The sequence below is a fragment of the Sorex fumeus genome, unplaced genomic scaffold (assembly GCF_029834395.1).
Source record: "Sorex fumeus unplaced genomic scaffold, SorFum_2.1 ptg000165l, whole genome shotgun sequence".
NCBI lineage: Eukaryota > Metazoa > Chordata > Mammalia > Eulipotyphla > Soricidae > Sorex > Sorex fumeus.
Genome location: NW_026606222.1, coordinates 1,746,819 through 1,765,000, shown reverse-complemented (window position 1 = coordinate 1,765,000; position 18,182 = coordinate 1,746,819). Strand labels below are relative to the sequence as shown.

At 59.6% G+C, this 18,182-nt stretch overlaps 1 protein-coding gene across 1 annotated transcript in view; it reads right to left on the bottom strand.

Moving 5' to 3' along the window:
• TEKT5 (tektin 5) overlaps positions 1 to 17,031 on the bottom strand; it is a 28,031-nt gene extending 11,000 nt beyond the window's left edge. Inside the window, exons 1-5 of the mRNA XM_056107436.1 lie at positions 16,438 to 17,031; positions 12,101 to 12,184; positions 10,883 to 10,953; positions 3,734 to 3,877; positions 2,363 to 2,585 (exon numbers count right to left, since the gene is read on the bottom strand). Of these exons, the coding sequence (XP_055963411.1) occupies positions 2,363 to 2,585; positions 3,734 to 3,877; positions 10,883 to 10,953; positions 12,101 to 12,184; positions 16,438 to 17,031 (1,116 nt within the window). The remainder of the gene's footprint in view (positions 1 to 2,362; positions 2,586 to 3,733; positions 3,878 to 10,882; positions 10,954 to 12,100; positions 12,185 to 16,437) is intronic.
• Between the last annotated feature and the right edge of the window lie 1,151 nt (positions 17,032 to 18,182).

Below are 18,182 nucleotides of genomic sequence, written 5' to 3'. Positions count from 1 at the left end.
GCATGGAACCCAGGGTGTGGACTTCTGCTTCTCAATCCCGGCCACCCACGAGGATCATCTGGGGAGGCTCTCAAAGGCCGTGGCCCTGGCCACACCTTTGACCAAGTCAATGAGAATTGATCTGTTAGAGACAGACCCGGGCTTCTCTGGACGCCTACCCTGACAACTTGCGCACCATCCTCACCTGACAAATTCGGAAACAGATCGAGTGGAGTCTGCCACCTCCCCCAAGATCCCTGGGAGGAGGGGCTTGGATCCCACCCAGATTCCTGGATGCCGGGGGACCTGTTCTTCCTGTCTCTTGTTTCACCCTCTCTCCAGCTCGGTTGTTCAAATGAGCATCGAGTGCTAGTGAGCTCACCTCCAGATACCCAGGGTCGCACCACAAACCTTTGCCCCTTTCAACAACGGGGAAACAGAGGCACAGAGCGGTGGGTGGGCTGATCCCAGAGAGAAGCCAGATATGGGGGCACCTGGATTGAACCCAGACACCTGCGCAGCTCTGGCCCCCAGGGTGCATGCTTAGGAGGGCTCAGATGGAGGGAACTGTGAATCTGGAGAAGCTCGTGTGGCTGAGTGAGGCCCAAGGGCCAGCGAAGGAGCAATGCCCAGCGTCAGCCGGACCCAAGCTGGCGAGCAGCCCCAGAACCAAAGATGGACACACGGCAACGAGGGAGGCGTGAGGAGGTGAAGCAGCACCCTGCCTTCGACTCCCACCTGCAACCAAGAGATGCCACCGGGGGCAGGAGCGGTGGCCCAGCGTGGAGAGCGTTTGCCTTGCACGCAGCCAACCTGGGCTCGGTCCCCAGCATCACATAAGGTCCCCTGAGAACCGCAGGAGTAATTCCTGAGTGCAGAGCCAGGAGGAACCCCTGAGCATCGAAAGGTGTGACCCGAAAAGAAAAAAAGAGAAAGAGAGAGATTGATGCCAGGCTGCAATTTACATACGGGAACGGCCCAATCCCAGCGATTGCCCCGCCCATGGCTTCCAACCAAGGCATTCTATTGGCTGATGTTACAGAGTGGCAGCTTCACTTCAACCCAGCGCCAACAGCCTCACTGATGCTCAAGCCCCCCTTGCCAGTCGGCCGCGCTGAGGCTGGACGTTGTCCTTCCCCCTCTCCTGTCCAGCTCTCCAGCTGCTTGTCCCGCTCTGGCCCTTGGCTTGGCTTTCCTGAGTCCAGCAGCCCTCTAAGTTTGCATCCCTGGACAGAGCAGCAGGGATGCAGCAGCTCCCCACCCCCCCACATCCTTCCACCCAGCCATGGGGCAGCGCTGCCCGCATCGGAGCTCTGGCGACCCAATCCGGGACACCCCCGCCCCCGGGTGTAGCGGGACTTCACCCACCAGGACCGGATTCCTGGGGCAAGCTGAGGTCAGGATGAGAGACGCATGGGGGTTCACCTGCCCGTAAGCCACCAACCGTCGGTACAGCTACTCAACATGTGTCTTCCAGCGAAACCCCTGTTCTGCAAGTGTATTCGGGAGGGAATCTCTTCATTGCCACGAGTGGAAAAACTAGGTTTCCTTGCCACTAATGGTAGGCAGTGAGCTTCCTGATCGGGGAATCCAGAGGAGTGAGGCTGAACAAGAGCCTGGTCCCTTGGGTAGCACAGCGGGGAGGGCATTTGCCCTCCACGAGGCTGGCCAGGGTTCAATTCCCAGCATCCCATAAGGTCCCCCGAGCACCACCAGGAGTGATTCCTGAGTGCAGAGCCAGGAGGAACCCCTGTGCACCACCAGGTGTGACCCCAAAAAAGGCCCTCCCGTTGATCGTCGATTTGCTCGAGCAGGCCCAGTAACGTCTCCATTGGAGACTTTGTTGTTACTGTGTCTGGCATATCCAATACTCTCGGTAGCTTGCCGGGCTCTCCGAGAGGGGCGGAGGAATCGAACTCGGGTCGGCCACGTTGGCCGCATGTAAGGCGAACGCCCTACCGCTGTGCTATCACTCGACCCCAAAAAAAAGCAAAAGAAAAGAGCCTGGCCCCTCAATGGTCCCCACTGCCTCTGGGCCTGGAGGCTAGAGGGGACAGTGCAAAAGGGAGACTAGGCGACGAGAGAGGCCAGGGAGCCCGCACTGGACGCCGGGGTCAGAGTGACGGCGACGAGGCCCTGCCATGGATATGCTGGACTGCCCCCTGGCCGCCCACTGCTGTGGTCAGCTGGGCACATTTAAGAAACCCGCAGGCATGGCCGGAAGACATCCTGCTGCTCGCCAGATGAGGAGGAAGCGTTTCCTGCCGCACAATGGGGTCCAGGCCCCGCGGGGCAGACACCCGCCTCCGGCCAGGCCTGGCCTGCAAGGAAATGGGGGTTGCTGCCGCCCCCCCCGGGCTCCCCACTGCGGCCAGGCGCTCACCTTGGCCAGCTGCATCTGCAACTTGTTCTTCATGTCCATTACCTCGGCGATGCGGGCGCTGAAGGCCAGGTTGGTGCTGGTGAACTGCTTCCACAGCTGATCCGACAGGCTCTCGAAGAGGTTCTCGGCCTCCTCGCGCACCCGGATGGAGTTGGCCCGCATGTTCTGAGCGTGCCTGATGTTGTCGTTGCTGAACTTGGCCCAGGTCTCGGGCACGGAGACCCTGCAAGGGGGCCACGTCCTGAGCGCCGCGGGGAGGGCGGGGGGTGGGGTGGGGTGGGGTCAGGGGAACCGCAGTTCCTGTGCCGCCCTCCAAAATGTCACTGGACGTTGGCCCAAGACCGTTGCAGGGCTGTGCACCAAAGCCCCTCACCTCGTCCCTCCAGCGAGAATGCCCGGCTGATCAACCCCTTCGAGGTAAACAGTGGTAGCCCGAGACCACGTGGGGAGAGGTGGATGGGGCTCTCTCTAAAGGCTCTGCCTGCCGCCACCAGCAGAGACCGTGCAAGCATCAGCAGGTCCCTTTGGCCTCTAACCCTGTCTTATTGTTCCTTTGACCATTGATTGCCAAGCAGGGTGCTGAGCACCAAGTGAGCGCCCTAGGGAGGAGCAGACATCGCTGTCTTCTGGCCACCCAATCCCAAGCAAGGGAGAGAGAGAGCAGAGAAGAGCCACGCCTGGTGTGTTTTGCGTGACCGCCCCCCACCCCCAGAAGCTGGGGGAGAGGGGGTGGTGAGGATTGCCGAGAGGACAGTTGAACCCCAGGGTCCCAGCCTGGGGAGGGAGAGAGAGAGCGCAGGAAAAACAAGCACAGCATCTCTCTCCTCCTGCTGGCTCTGTTGTGATCCCAACTGGCAAGTAAGATGACGAGCCAGAGGGTAGCCTTGGGGCAGCCTCCCCCGTCAGACCCTCAGCCGGGCAGCTGCAAAAACAACTTCAGGATGGGGGCGGGAGTTGAGCCAGACTCAGTAGTGCTCAGAGCTTACGCCTGGCTCTGTGCTCAGGGGTCACTCCCGGAGGTGCTCCAGGGACCCTATTATTCCATGCCAGGCTTGAACCCATGTCAGCTGTGGGTAAGGCAAGTGCTTTAACTCCCGGTTCCATTTGCAAAGCACACAGCCCCGCCCCTTCCCCCGGGTGGGAATTCAGTCTGAGCTGCTAGCAGCGCTGGTGGACGGACCTGAGCCCCAAATGATGGTGGTGGGCATGAGGTTGACAGTGATGCTAGCCCGGTCCTGGGGGGGGGGGGCGGGGGGGGCTCCCTAAGTCCACCCATCACTTCTCTTGCTGGGCCTTAAGCAAAATGATCTGACGACAAGGCCCATTCAACCCCGCTCCCTGGCTCCTCCGAGGGGCCAGTGCTGGACTCACATGTTGTCCATTTTCTCCATGCCATGGAAGTAGCTGATGCAGTCTGATGTGTTCCTCAGGTTGAAGCACTTCTCGTCGATGCACTGGGCCGACTGTTTGTCCTCAATGTCCTTCTCCAGAGCGTGCTGAGCGTCTCTGTTATCCCTGTGTGGGGCCAGGATTTGTTTCTGGACGGTGCCCTTGGGCAGGGCCACGGCTGAAAGCCAGTCTCGGCTCTTGTCCCACCTCATGCCCCCAGAACTGGTGCAGGGCCTCCACCCCTGCACCCTGAACAGACCCCCCTAGGCTTTGTGGGTCAGACTGTCTCAGTTACACGGACACAGCTATGCCCGGAAGTACTCACAGATACTATGTAATTAATGGGTGGGTGGTGTTTCAATAAAACTTTATTTAAAAAAAGAAGTGGTGGGCCTTTTTTGACCTCAAAAAGATTTGACCCTCTAGCTGTAGCTTGCCAACCTGACTTAAAAGAGACAGCAATGGACACTTTGGATAAAGCCTGCTAGGAATTTAAATCAGTTTTGTGAACCTTTGTGTCTGACCCCAATGCAAGCCAGAGGGAAAGGACAAGGGGGAACCCAGTCTCGAACTTTCAAGTTGCTTACAGCTCTAGGTCAAGAATGGTGTGAAGACACAAATAAGCAAGGGTTTGAGAGGGGAACTGAGTAACGGGAGGGAATGGCAGGGGAGGGGGTCCCTGAGCTGGGTTTCCACAGTAACGCAAGCATGAATTGGGAATAGAGATGGGCGGGAAGAGAATGTCCCACGAAGGACACACGCCACGTGCGCTACAGCCACCCGGGGAGGGACTGTGAGCAGATCATTAAGCCTAGACAGGTCAGGCACCAGATGGGGTCAGCGATTGCAGCGGACAGCCAGGGGCTGGGAGGAGTCAGGAACAGGGTAAGGTCGGGGATTGGCTGGAGCCAGGGGCTGGGCGGAGTCAAGGACTGGGAAGAGTCAGGGATTGGCTGGAGCCAGGGGCTGGGAGGAGTCAGGAACAGGGTAAGGTCGGGGATTGGCTGGAGTCAGGGGCTGGGCGGAGTCAAGGACTGGGAAGAGTCAGGGATTGGCTGGAGCCAGGGCCTGGGAGGAGTCAAGGACTGGGAAGAGTCAGGGATTGGCTGGAGCCAGGGGCTGGGAGGAGTCAAGGACTGGGAAGAGTCAGGGATTGGCTGGAGCCAGGGACTGGAGGAGTCAAGGACTGGGAAGAGTCAGGGATTGGCTGGCGCCAGGGGCTGGGAGGAGTCAAGGACTGGGAAGAGTCAGGGATTGGCTGGAGCCAGGGGCTGGGAGGAGTCAAGGACTGGGAAGAGTCAGGGATTGGCTGGAGCCAGGGGCTGGGAGGAGTCAAGGACTGGGAAGAGTCAGGGATTGGCTGGAGCCAGGGGCTGGGAGGAGTCAGGAACAGGGTAAGGTCGGGGATTGGCTGGAGCCAGGGACTGGAGGAGTCAAGGACTGGGAAGAGTCAGGGATTGGCTGGCGCCAGGGGCTGCGAGGAGTCAAGGACTGGGAAGAGTCAGGGATTGGCTGGAGCCAGGGGCTGGGAGGAGTCAAGGACTGGGAAGAGTCAGGGATTGGCTGGAGCGAGTCAAGGACTGGGAAGAGTCAGGGATTGGCTGGAGCCAGGGACTGGGAGGAGTCAAGGACTGGGAAGAGTCAGGGATTGGCTGGAGCCAGGGACTGGGAGGAGTCAAGGACTGGGAAGAGTCGGGGATTGGCTGGAGCCAGGGACTGGGAGGAGTCAAGGACTGGGAAGAGTCAGGGATTGGCTGGAGCCAGGGGCTGGGAGGAGTCAAGGACTGGGAAGAGTCAGGGATTGGCTGGAGCCAGGGGCTGGGAGGAGTCAAGGACTGGGAAGAGTCAGGGATTGGCTGGAGCCAGGGGCTGGGCGGAGTCAAGGACTGGGAAGAGTCAGGGATTGGCTGGAGCCAGGGGCTGGGCGGAGTCAAGGACTGGGAAGAGTCAGGGATTGGCTGGAGTCCAGGGCTGGGAGGAGTCAAGGACTGAGAAGAGTCAGGAATTGGCTGGCGCCAGGGGCTGGGAGGAGTCAAGGACTGGGAAGAGTCAGGGATTGGCTGGAGCCAGGGCCTGGGAGGAGTCAAGGACTGGGAAGAGTCAGGGATTGGCTGGAGCCAGGGACTGGAGGAGTCAAGGACTGGGAAGAGTCAGGGATTGGCTGGCGCCAGGGGCTGGGAGGAGTCAAGGACTGGGAAGAGTCAGGGATTGGCTGGAGCCAGGGGCTGGGAGGAGTCAAGGACTGGGAAGAGTCAGGGATTGGCTGGAGCCAGGGGCTGGGAGGAGTCAGGAACAGGGTAAGGTCGGGGATTGGCTGGAGCCAGGGACTGGAGGAGTCAAGGACTGGGAAGAGTCAGGGATTGGCTGGCGCCAGGGGCTGGGAGGAGTCAAGGACTGGGAAGAGTCAGGGATTGGCTGGAGCCAGGGGCTGGGAGGAGTCAAGGACTGGGAAGAGTCAGGGATTGGCTGGAGCCAGGGGCTGGGAGGAGTCAAGGACTGGGAAGAGTCAGGGATTGGCTGGAGCCAGGGGCTGGGAGGAGTCAGGAACAGGGTAAGGTCGGGGATTGGCTGGAGCCAGGGACTGGAGGAGTCAAGGACTGGGAAGAGTCAGGGATTGGCTGGAGCCAGGGGCTGCGAGGAGTCAAGGACTGGGAAGAGTCAGGGATTGGCTGGAGCCAGGGGCTGGGAGGAGTCAAGGACTGGGAAGAGTCAGGGATTGGCTGGAGCGAGTCAAGGACTGGGAAGAGTCAGGGATTGGCTGGAGCCAGGGACTGGGAGGAGTCAAGGACTGGGAAGAGTCAGGGATTGGCTGGAGCCAGGGACTGGGAGGAGTCAAGGACTGGGAAGAGTCGGGGATTGGCTGGAGCCAGGGACTGGGAGGAGTCAAGGACTGGGAAGAGTCAGGGATTGGCTGGAGCCAGGGGCTGGGAAGAGTCAGGGATTGGCTGGAGCCAGGGGCTGTGAGGAGTCAAGGACTGGGAAGAGTCAGGGATTGGCTGGAGCCAGGGGCTGGAGGAGTCAAGGACTGGGAAGAGTCAGGGATTGGCTGGAGCCAGGGACTGGAGGAGTCAAGGACTGGGAAGAGTCAGGGATTGGCTGGAGCCAGGGCCTGGGAGGAGTCAAGGACTGGGAAGAGTCAGGGATTGGCTGGAGCCAGGGACTGGAGGAGTCAAGGACTGGGAAGAGTCAGGAATTGGCTGGAGCCAGGGGCTGGAGGAGTCAAGGACTGGGAAGAGTCAGGGATTGGCTGGAGCCAGGGGCTGGGAGGAGTCAAGGACTGGGAAGAGTCAGGGATTGGCTGGAGCCAGGGGCTGGGAGGAGTCAGGAACAGGGTAAGGTCGGGGATTGGCTGGAGTCAGGGGCTGGGCGGAGTCAAGGACTGGGAAGAGTCAGGGATTGGCTGGAGCCAGGGCCTGGGAGGAGTCAAGGACTGGGAAGAGTCAGGGATTGGCTGGAGCCAGGGGCTGGGAGGAGTCAAGGACTGGGAAGAGTCAGGGATTGGCTGGAGCGAGTCAAGGACTGGGAAGAGTCAGGGATTGGCTGGAGCCAGGGGCTGGGAGGAGTCAAGGACTGGGAAGAGTCAGGGATTGGCTGGAGCCAGGGGCTGGGAGGAGTCAGGAACAGGGTAAGGTCGGGGATTGGCTGGAGCCAGGGCTGGGAGGAGTCAAGGACTGGGAAGAGTCAGGGATTGGCTGGAGCCAGGGGCTGGGAGGAGTCAAGGACTGGGAAGAGTCAGGGATTGGCTGGAGCCAGGGGCTGGGAGGAGTCAGCAACCGGGCAGGGTCAGGGTCGGGTGCAGGAATTTAAGGGTCTAGTGCAGTGGGTGGGTGCGTGGACTGGAGCCAGCACGATTTACCTGCAGGGCCGGAAAATTGGCTAGGAAGCCGAAGACTTAAAGACCTCTGCCAAACTTCAGACACTGGAGAACCACTTTCATGATTCTTGGTGTCTTCCCAGAGTACCAAAAATATTACATCACTTTCAAAATAGCCCAAAATGTATTCTCCAAGGAAACTCGCATTGTCTTTAAAGAAAATCCCGCGACCCTTGCATTAATAAGGTCATCCCGTTGATAATCTGCGGAGTACACAGGAACAGAATCCCAGCTAGCATCTTTGGTCTCTGGAAGCTTCTAAGTCTGAGCTTCTGTTGTCTTGATCGCTCAGAGGAGCTTAGTTGATGTTAGAGACAGCCCTAGGCTGGGACTTTGGAAAAGGGTCCGAGCCGAGAAGGATCGAGAGAGGAAGAGGCCAGAGGAAATGCCGTTGAGCTAGCTCAAGTCCAGACACCCGCTAGCGTGCACATTGTCAGTGGGCTTTTGCCCCCCTTTCTGTGTGTCCCCCGTCTCTGTCCCTCTCACTGGCGTGGTTTCTCTCTGTCTTGGGGTCTTGGTGAGTGCATCTCATTTTGCCTCTTCTTTTTCCTGCCTGGGAGCTCCTGAGGGTTTGCAGCTGGCGGGGAGAGAGGGCATGAGATTCTGCTGGCCAGCTCCCACTCACTGCAGTGCCGGGTGGGGAGGGAGGGCATCCCGAACCCTGGGGGTCTTCTGAATGGGCAGAGCCACAGGGAACTGAGGACCCCATCCAGGTGTGTGACTTCCCCAAACGCGGAAAAGACAGAAGCATTAAAAGAAGGGAACCCAGGGGAGTCTCAAAGTCCCCGCTCAGCCGGCCCAGCCATCCCAGGGAAGGAGGGGTCATCTGTCCCTTCTTCCTGGGTCCAGGACAGAGACTGGTCAGCCAATGCTTCCCCCGATGTCCTGCACCGGGAACAGTGTCAGCCTCCAGGCCAGAAGAGACTTTTCTTTTCTGCCTGCTTGGACACCTCGTCAGGTGACCACTTGCTTGTTTAGAAAACTCCAGACCAACAGTTGAGTTTCTGGACACCTGGGCAGGCCAGCGGTAGGCAGAGCCCGCCGGAGCGATAGCACAGTGGGGAGGGCGTTTGCCTCGCATGTGGCCAATCCAGGTTCAGTTCCCGGCATCCTAGAAGGTCCCCTGAGAACCGCTAGAAGTGATTCCTGAATACAGAGCCAGGAGTGACCCCCTGAGCATCACCAGGTCACTGTCACTGTCACTGTCCTCCCGTTGTTCATCGATTTGCTCGAGTGGGCCCAGTAACATGGGGAGACTTGTTGTCACTGTGTTTGGCATAACGAATACGTCACAGGGAGCTTGCCAGGCTTTGCTTGTGCGTGCGTGATACTCTCGTTAGCTTGTCAGACTCTCCGAGAAGGGCGGAGGGAGCATCACTGGGTGTGACCCCCCCCCCCCAAAAAAAGGACAGAACACTGCCTGGTGACTAGGACTCCGGCTGGCTGTGGGTTCCTCTGGGGTCAGTGGTTTCGCCTGGGCTGCTGGAACAGTCTTCCCTGATAATTGGACCATTGCCAAGGTCCAGTCGCCTCTCTGGGGGTGGTTTGTGGGGCAGGGGGACAGGCTGTCCACCCGTGATTCTCTCCGCCCAGCAGGCCTGCAGGCCCCTTCTCTCTCGGCCTTTCCCCGGCGCCGTCCCCCCTCCCCCGCAATCCTGCTCCTGTCTCTCCCTCCACAACGGTGTCTCTGCCTCCCCTGCCTCCTGCTTCATCCCCTGGGGTGGCACAAGCACCTGACTCTCACCCCTACCCCAGTCTCGGCATCTCCCTTCCAGCTCCAAATCTGGGCTTTTGCATCCGTCGGCCAGTTTTTGGCAGACAGCAAAGCGGACTGGGAGGGGGTCGTGGTGGTGAAATTGTTACCAGCCGGGTAACAGTTTCCTGGGACCAAGGCTCAGGAAACCCCGAAAACCACCCACTTTCGTGATTCAGCTGCCATGCTCTGCAGATGGCTTCAGATCCCCACACCCCAGTGTTCCCTGGGCCTCCCCAGCTTCGAACTACAGACCCGACCCTGCGTGTTTGTCGTCTCCAAGTCCTGTTCGTTTCACCGATGACACAGCGGAGTGGAGGGGCTGCCATATGTGTGTGTGTGTGTGTGTGTGTGTGTGCATGTGTGCGTGTGTGGTACAGGAAGACAGGGTACCGTGTACCCCAAGCCTATCTGTAAACTCTGACCCCTTAAACATCCCATTCAGGGCCCAGTAAGATAGTACAGTGGGTAGGGCGTTTGCCTTGCACGCGGCTGACCTGGGTTCGATCCCCAGCATTCATATGGTCTCCTGAGCACCGCCAAGAGTAATTCCTGAGTGCAGAACCAAGAGTAACCCCTGAGCATCACCGAGTGTAACACAAAAAAGAAAAGGGGGAGAAAACCCGTCTGTCCAGGACACCCTCTTGCACCCACCACGACCCCACACACACACACCAGGCAAGCGGTGGCAGTCAGTCAGCCTCTTGCTATGAGTCAGTGAGGTGGAACAGCCGCTCTGCAGAGGCTTAAGGCAGACGCCCAGCTCAGGGGCCAGGCAGGACAGCTGTTTCCTGGGCACCATGGGGCACCAAGGGCTTTGCTGCAGGCTCCAAGTCCCATAAAACCCAGGCCTCCCTTTAATTAGGAAGGGACCTCCCGGGCTGGCCAGGTCCCAGTTACACAATCCCAGGAAGCTGCTTCCTTTTGAAGACTCTGGGCAGAAGGCGTTACCCTGGGCCCTGCAGGAGCTCTCGGCACCGCCCTCCCTGACGTTCCTCTCAAGGCCCGGAGCCACGGGACGTGCGCAAGGCTTGTTCCTTGGCCAGAGCCTGGGTGCAAATCAAAGCCACCAGTGAAGAAAACAGGGCAGCGAGACTCGGTCAGCTGTGCCGGTCTGAGATGTGCCACCCACCCATGCCGGAAACTCTTAAACTAGCAAACGCTCTGCGAGCCAGGGTTGGTCCATTTTTTTTTCTTTTTGGGTCATACCCAGTGATGCACAGGGGTTCCTCCAGGTTCTGCACTCAGGAATGACTCCTGGCGGTGCTCAGGGGACCATATGGGATGCTGGGAATCGAACCCAGTTTGGCCGCGTGCAAGGCAAACGCCCTCCCCGCTGTGTTATTGCTCCAGCCCCAGGTTGGTCCTTTTTTAACCTCTCCTGTTTCTGGGAGTGGTCTCCCCTCCCTCCCCCAGCACTTACCCGTATCCCCAAGGCCCAAAGAACCCTGTAGGGACATGGGGACCCGTCTGGAATCTGAGACCCCCTCCATGGGCACATTACCGTATCTGGGCATCCATCCTTTGGGCCAGTTTTCTCAGTTGTTCTTGGCAGCATTTAAGCAAATCTACTTCCTGCAATGAACAATGTCCCAGAAAGTCCTTAGGAACTCACGTCCTCTTACCTCAGATCGGGCCCCCTCCCCACCCCACAATCCGCCCCCCTTATTCCTGCCCTCTGCCCCCGTCCACTGAAGTGTCCACATGGGGGGTTCGTTTTCTGTCTCCGCCCGAGGTTCCTGGGCTAGATGGCTAAGCCTGGGCGGAGAGAGGCCAGATCCCAGCCCTACCTCCACTCCTCTTTGTGTGCTCTGAGATGGCGAGGCAGCCACCCAATCGCTTACTTGGGTCAATCAGGTCATGGACAGGAAATGGCACAAGGCACACGTGGTACATACTAGGTGCCTGACAAATGTGAACCTGACTGCGTGTTGGGAAGGCCGGTGCGTCTGTGCCCCTTTTTTCTTCCTTTTCCTGCTTTTCCCTTCCCACCTCCCGCCCCCACCCATGGTCTTCTGAGTCTTTTTTGGGGGGGGCAGGTCACACCCAGCGATGCTCCGGGGTTACTCCTGCCTCCGCACTCAGGAATCACTCCTGGCGGTGCTCAGGGGACCATATGGGATGCTGGGAATCGAACCCGGGTCGGCTGCGTGCAAGGCAAACACCCTACCCACTGTGCTATCTCTCCAGCCCTCAATCCTCCTTTTAATTCCACATTTTGATCAGTAGTTAAATCTTCATGAAGCGGAGAATATTAAGATCCAGGGGTTTCATTCCACTTCCTGAAGTTGTGAATCTGATTAGAATGATTTTCTTGCTCATTTTTATTGTTTGATCAGTTATTAAAAGTGTATTAAATATAGACTTTGTAAAGTCTGCACATCAAACACTGACCTCTCACTTCTCCTGCTCCTCACTTTATTATTATTTATTTATTTTGCTTTTTGGGTCACACCCGGCGATGCTCAGGGGTTCCTCCTGGCTCTGCACTCAGGAATCACTCCTGGCAGTGCTCAGGGGACCATATGGGATGCTGGGAATCGAGCCCGGGTCGGCCGCGTGCAAGGCAAACGCCCTCCTTGCTGTGCCATCGCTCCGGCCCCTGCTCTTCTGAGTCTCAACTTTGCCTGGGATGGTGGATGTGACTTCTGGATGGGCATCGTAGAACCTCTCCCCACCGCCCCCTTCCCTGGGCGCTGGGCAGCCCCGCGGGGTTCTGTACCCGGATCAGGTTCTTCTCCACACTGTCGTGGACCAGATCCGTCTCGATCCTTTTCTCTCTCTGGTATAGACACTCCAGGGCCACCTGTCGGGGTAGAGAAAAAGGCCGTAGCCGCCAGTGTCCCCTGGACGCCTGGCTACTGCAGGGGGCCAAATCACCGCACTGGGGGCGGGGGTCTGCCCCTCTCCCCCAGTGGGGGCTGCGGGCCAGGGCCCGTGTTGAAAGCAGGGTGAAGCCATGTTCTGGAAGCTGCCTTGGCGTTCAGAGTCCTTCTTGGTGAGTGACCATGGAGGCTGGAATAGGGATCTCCCCCTTTACAAACACTATCACGAAGTAGGGCAGAGACGTTCAGGAGGTGAGGTCCCCTCCTTGCACATGCCTCAAAATCTGGTCCCACATTTGTCCCCTGAGCACCGCCAGGGGTCACTCCCGAGCACAGAGCCCAGAGCAGTGCCTGAGCCTAGCTGGGTGTGCCCCACACCCAAATAAGAACCATCCACAATCATTTCTGTTCAGAGGGCACTGGCTCAGGCTGGAGTGGTAGCACAGCGGGGAGGACATTTGCTTTGCAAGCGGTGGACCCAGGTCCAATTCCCGGCACCCCACAGGGTCCCCCAGCATCGCCAGGAGTAATTCCTGAGTGCAGAGCCAGAAGCAACCCCTGAGCATCAGTTCACTGGATGTGACCCAAAAAGCAAAATAAAATAAAATAAAACAGAGGGCACTGGCTCTTGTCCACGGAGCCCCCTCCTGTCCCATCCTGGATCCGTCCGGGCCCCCCTCCCCCATGCAGCCCAGAACGGTTCCCGGTGCATGATACCGACAACTGCCACCAGGGGGCGGCAAACCCACCTGGACCTGGAGGAATCTGGAAGGGGGGTGACGGGTTGGGAGTGGGTGAGGCTGGAGAGAGAGAAACAGTTGCAGCCCCCAAGCCCTCAGAGGCTGGCTACACTGACAGACACTCCGGGGCAAGCCTTTGCCCTCCTTTTGCAAACAGCCCCCAGTTTGAAACGATTTGCTATTATTTTTATTATATAATCTAACCTCATCTTCACAATTTTTTTTTTTTTTGCTTTTTGGGTCACACCCGGCGATGCACAGGGCTTCCTCCTGGCTCTGCACTCAGGAGTTAACCCTGGCAGTGCTCAGGGGACCATGTGGGATGCTGGGAATCGAACCCAGGTCAGCCGCGTGCAAGGCAAACGCCCTACCCGCTGTGCTATCTCTCCAGCCCCTGGAAATTTTTTTTCTTTTTGGGTCACACCCCGCGATGCTCAGGGGTTACTCCTGGTTCATGCACTCAGGAATCACTCCTGGCGGTACTCGAGGGACCATATGAGATGCTGGGAATCGAACCTGTGTTGGCCATGTTGGCTGCGTGCAAGGCAAACGCCCTACCCGCTGTGCTATCGCTCCAGCCCCACAAATTTTTTTTATTATTATTCCGAGCAAATTTTCCCAGTTGAGAGGTAACGCAGAGACATTTACGGAGACGAGGTCGCCTCTAGACCGGTGTGCTAGAGACGCAGGACTTGCATGTCGTATGACTGGGTGGGCGGGGGGGGGGGGGGGGGGATGCAGTTTCAAGACAAGCTCTCCTCAGCCGTCTGTTTAGGAGAAGGCCCAAGCTCATTTTCATTCATTTGGGGGCCACATCTGACAGTGCTCAGGGCTTACTCCTGGCTCTGCACTCAGGAATGAGTCCCTGCCATGCTCAGGGGAGGGGTGCCAGGGATCCAGACTGGGAACGCGCAAGGCAAACGCCTTCTGGTCGCACTCCCATCACTCTGGCTCCCTCGGCGTTCACCGTGTGTAGAAATTCCTACCCCGCAGCTCCTTTGGTGGGGGGAGCCCCCTGCCCTGTGCCCTGTGTCGATTCAGCTGTGCAGTTTGCTCTGAGTCCCGAGCGCCCCCCACCTGGCCACCCGCCCAGGCGAATCACGGCCCCGTCCTGCATGTTTGCTGCGGCTAACGACTTCTTGGTGGACCTGACCAGAGACCCCTGGGTTCTGAGATCACCGAACTCGCGGCTCACACGGGAGGCGGTGGGAGCTCGGCGGCTTGCTCCGCCCAGGATGGCGCCTCCAGCTGAGTCGATGTTGGGCTGGTGGGACGCCATGGGTGTGACTGCAGGTACACGGCCACCCGGAGTCAGACCCCACCTCCTGCCCACTGCCGTGAGCGCCCCGACATGCGGACCAGCCCGACCCACGGTTTCCTCTTCTAGGGGTGTGGCACTGGCACCCCTGCCAGGGTTGCTGGGGGCAGGGTGGGGGTGGGGGTGAAGCCTCTGAGCTCATCGGAGAGCACTTGGAACAGAGTCAGCAAATGATTGGCCTGAAATCCCCCATGGGGGCATCTTTAAATGGGTGCCCTGTGCGTGCAGTTATGTCTTGGGAAGTGATCAGAGGCAAGGGAGGCCCAAGCCTGGAACCTTCCACTATTTGGAGGACGTGAGCAGAATGACAGGAGAGGGGGTGTCCTTTTGCGGCTAGAGACTCAGGGACGATGGTGATTGGTGATTGGGTCGCTGGCCTTCGAGGTCACAATGAGCCCCGGGAGCCACTGGAAGCAGGGCCCTTGGGTCTCGGGGTTGGGACGAAGATGTCTCGGGGAACTGAGGCTCTTCCCAAGCATGGCGGGGGCCCCTTCTGAGGTCAAGGGAGGCCAGGGGGTACTGATGAGGAGGGGAGAAAGCAAAGCCCCCATTTCTGACTTTGACGGGAAGCACTTGGGGGGGGCTGCAGGGCACTAGCCAGCACTTCTCTCAGGAGGTGACAGGGTCGTGAGTTATGCCCAGCTACCAGAGAAGTGAAACGATGGCTCTGGGAAACGGCAGAGTGTGTGCAAAGGCCCTGTGGTCAGGAGCAGCAGCCAGGGAGCCATTGGGACTGGGGTAGGGAGAGGGCCGGAGGGTGGATGGTGTGGGATGGAATGGAGGCCGTGACCAGGGATATAGGTGCTGACTCGGATCATTAGGAAGCCACAGCGGGTGTGCGGGTGGTATATTCGGGGCAGGGCAATGGGGGTGGGGGGCATCTGGCGCCGTATTTAAAACTTTCCCCTCTGACTGCGTTTTGGAAAATGGCTCAGAGGGGACCGGGCTGAGGAGGATGGGAGGGAGGAAACAGCCCGTGGTCTCAGTGAGACGCAGCGTGTGGTGAGGGGAGACGGGACAGGGGGCACGGCAGGCTGGTGGCACCATCCGTGGCACTGGGAGGTGGTCCCAGAGGCCGTGGGAGATGGCGGCATGAGTGTTGCAGACACACTGGGGGACGGGGGAGGCTCAGGAGGAAAGTTCTAGACACCTCCCTGCTGCTGCTCCATCTGGAGACGGAGGTGCCCGAGTCAGGCCGTGTCCAGCTGCAGGCTCTGGGCCCCCAGGGCTCCAGCAAGAAGCAGTCGGGCTGTGTCCCCTGGGGGGGTGGCCAGGATGTAGGGCAGGGCAGGTGTGCGGCCCTGGGTTCGATCCCCAGCACAGCAGCACAAGAGTCTCGTGTGGCCCCATCGCCACGCCAGGCACGAGGCAGGTCCTGTGCACCCGCAGCCTCGGGCAGCCCAGTGGCAACCGCAGCCCTGCCCGCCCCTCAGGCCCAGCAGGCCACTGAACTTCCCTCCCCCTCGCCTTGCTTTTGCCCCCGCCAAGAGCCGGAATCCCTGGGCGCCAGCCGGAGGTGGCTGCCGTGTCCTTGTCCCTCTAGAATTCCTGTTGGGACTAGGAAAGCCACCCTGGACCGTCCAGTGTCCCTTACAAATGCAGAAACACAGGCCCAGTGGTCCCGGAGACAGGGACCCCCTCCCACAGCTCAGCGGCTCCAGGCGGTCAACACACCCACACACTCATCCTTGGTGCTCAGGGGACCAGGCTGAACTGGGGTCTGGGGCCAGGCCAGTACCTTCCCCCCCGTACTGTCTCTCCACATGCCCCATTTTCCCTAGAATCGTACCCAACACATTATAGCTCGTTCCACTATTTCATTTCTCATTTGGGACTTGGGGGCTTTGATTTGGGGGCCAGACCTGGCGATGCTCGGGGCACCTGAGCCCTGCACTCGGGATGGCCGGGTTGGCTCGGGACCCGACGGGAGGCCAAGGATGGAACTTGGTCACTCCTGGCCCTTCCTTTCACGTGCAAAGCCAGTGCTCCTGGCCCCTGCCCCTGCCCCCCTCCAGCCCCAGGTCATACTTTGTCGCTGTTTGGGTCTTTTTCTTCCCTAGATCGAGGATGATGCAGGGTCCCCTCCACCTGCAGGGTGCCCTCCCCTTGCCCGCGCCTCCTGGTGGGCAGGGGTGGGCGTGAGGCCCCTCCCACCCGCGCCCCCCCCCACACACACCTGCAGCGGGCAGTTCAGCTCCTGCGCCGCGTTCTCCAGCCGCCGCCGGGTGCTGTCCATGCTCTGGTTCTCGTTGAGAAGCCGCTCGAGCTCGTGGCTGAGCTCGGCCTTCCAGAAGCCGATGTCTGTGAGCCTCTGGCCCAGGTTCCGGGTGGTGCCCTCCTGCGTCTGGCGCGTCAGCTGGTCCTTGTCCTGCATGAGCCGCCCGGTGTCGCCCACCATGCGGCCGGCCCAGAGGCGCGAGGCGTCGTTGGCTCGCAGCTGCAGCTGGCTGGACTGCTCCCAGTCCCTGGCGTCCGAGCGGCCGAAGAGCGTGGAGCGGAGCATGGGCAGGCTGACAGGCATCGGCTGGCCCCCGCCGCACTCCTCGGGGCAGCCCTGGGCGCCCAAGACCCGGTACAGGACGCGGGGCCTCCAGGAGTTGGGGTCACGGCACCCGGGCAGGGAGAAGGGCTGGTAGCACTCCTGGGTCACCAGGGGTGGCGTGCCCACCTGCGGCGGGGGCCAGGCGGCCACGGGGGCCAGTGCGCTGAGGCCGCAGAACTTCCTGGGCCTGCAGTAGCTGGCCGTCTGGGTGGTGCCAAGGAACTCCATCACTTCCCACCGGCCCAGCAAGGACAAGAAGCTGCCCGGAGCTGGGGCCTCCCTCGGGGACCTCTGTGACTCGGCACTGTTGTCACAAAGCCCAGACCAGGGCCAGGGGATCGCTCCCATCCGGGCTGCCTGGGGCTGAGTTGGCCAAGGGACACACAGACACGCGGACACACAGACACGCACACATGCGGACACATACGCACACACACACACATACACGCATGTGAAGACACACACACGCACATACAGGCACACACGCGCTCGCGCAGGGACACTCTCACGCACGCACACACGTGCACTTGTACACACACGCACGCACAGCACACACTCACGCACGCACACAACACACACGCACGCACACAACACACACAACACACAAACACAAGTTCAGGCACACATGCACACATGCACACACACAGGGAATCTGACTTTCTCTTTTCTTCCCCTTGGATTTGGGGTTACACCTGGCAGCGCTTAGGACTTCCTCCTGGGTTCAGGACTCAGTCCTGGCAGTGCTGGGGGGACCCCATGGGACCACGTGCGAAGCTTGCACGCCTTCCCACCGGTGGCCCCAGAAGGCTCTTATGTTCTAAAAAAGGAATGTTCCATCATAAGGAGAGAACATTTTTTTTTTTGCTTTTTGGGCCACACCCGGCGATGCTCAGGGGTTCCTCCTGGCTCTACACTCAGGAGTTACTCCTGGCGGTGCTCAGGGGACCATATGGGATGCTGGGAATCGAACCCGGGTTGGCCGAGTGCAAGGCAAACGCTCTACCCACTGTGCTATCTCTCCAGCCCAGAGGAGAACATTTTATTTCTCCATTCGTGCGGGGTCTGTCCCTTTCCCAGCTGTCATGGAGAGCCACTACAGTGAGCTGCGCACACAAGGCCTCACATGTACTTATGTGGACGGTGGACGGTGGCTTCCAGCCTCCCAAGCAGACCCTGGCAGCCCTGCTGGGGTTCCCGCAGGTCTTCTGAGTCTCCAATGGCCGCTCTGGGTCACATTCTTTTTTTTTTCTCTTTTTGGGTCACACCCGGCATTGCACAGGGGTTACACTTGGCTCTGCACTCAGGAATTACCCCGGGCGGTGCTCAGGGGACCATGTGGATGCTGGGAATCGAACCCGGGTCGGCTGCACGCAAAAGCA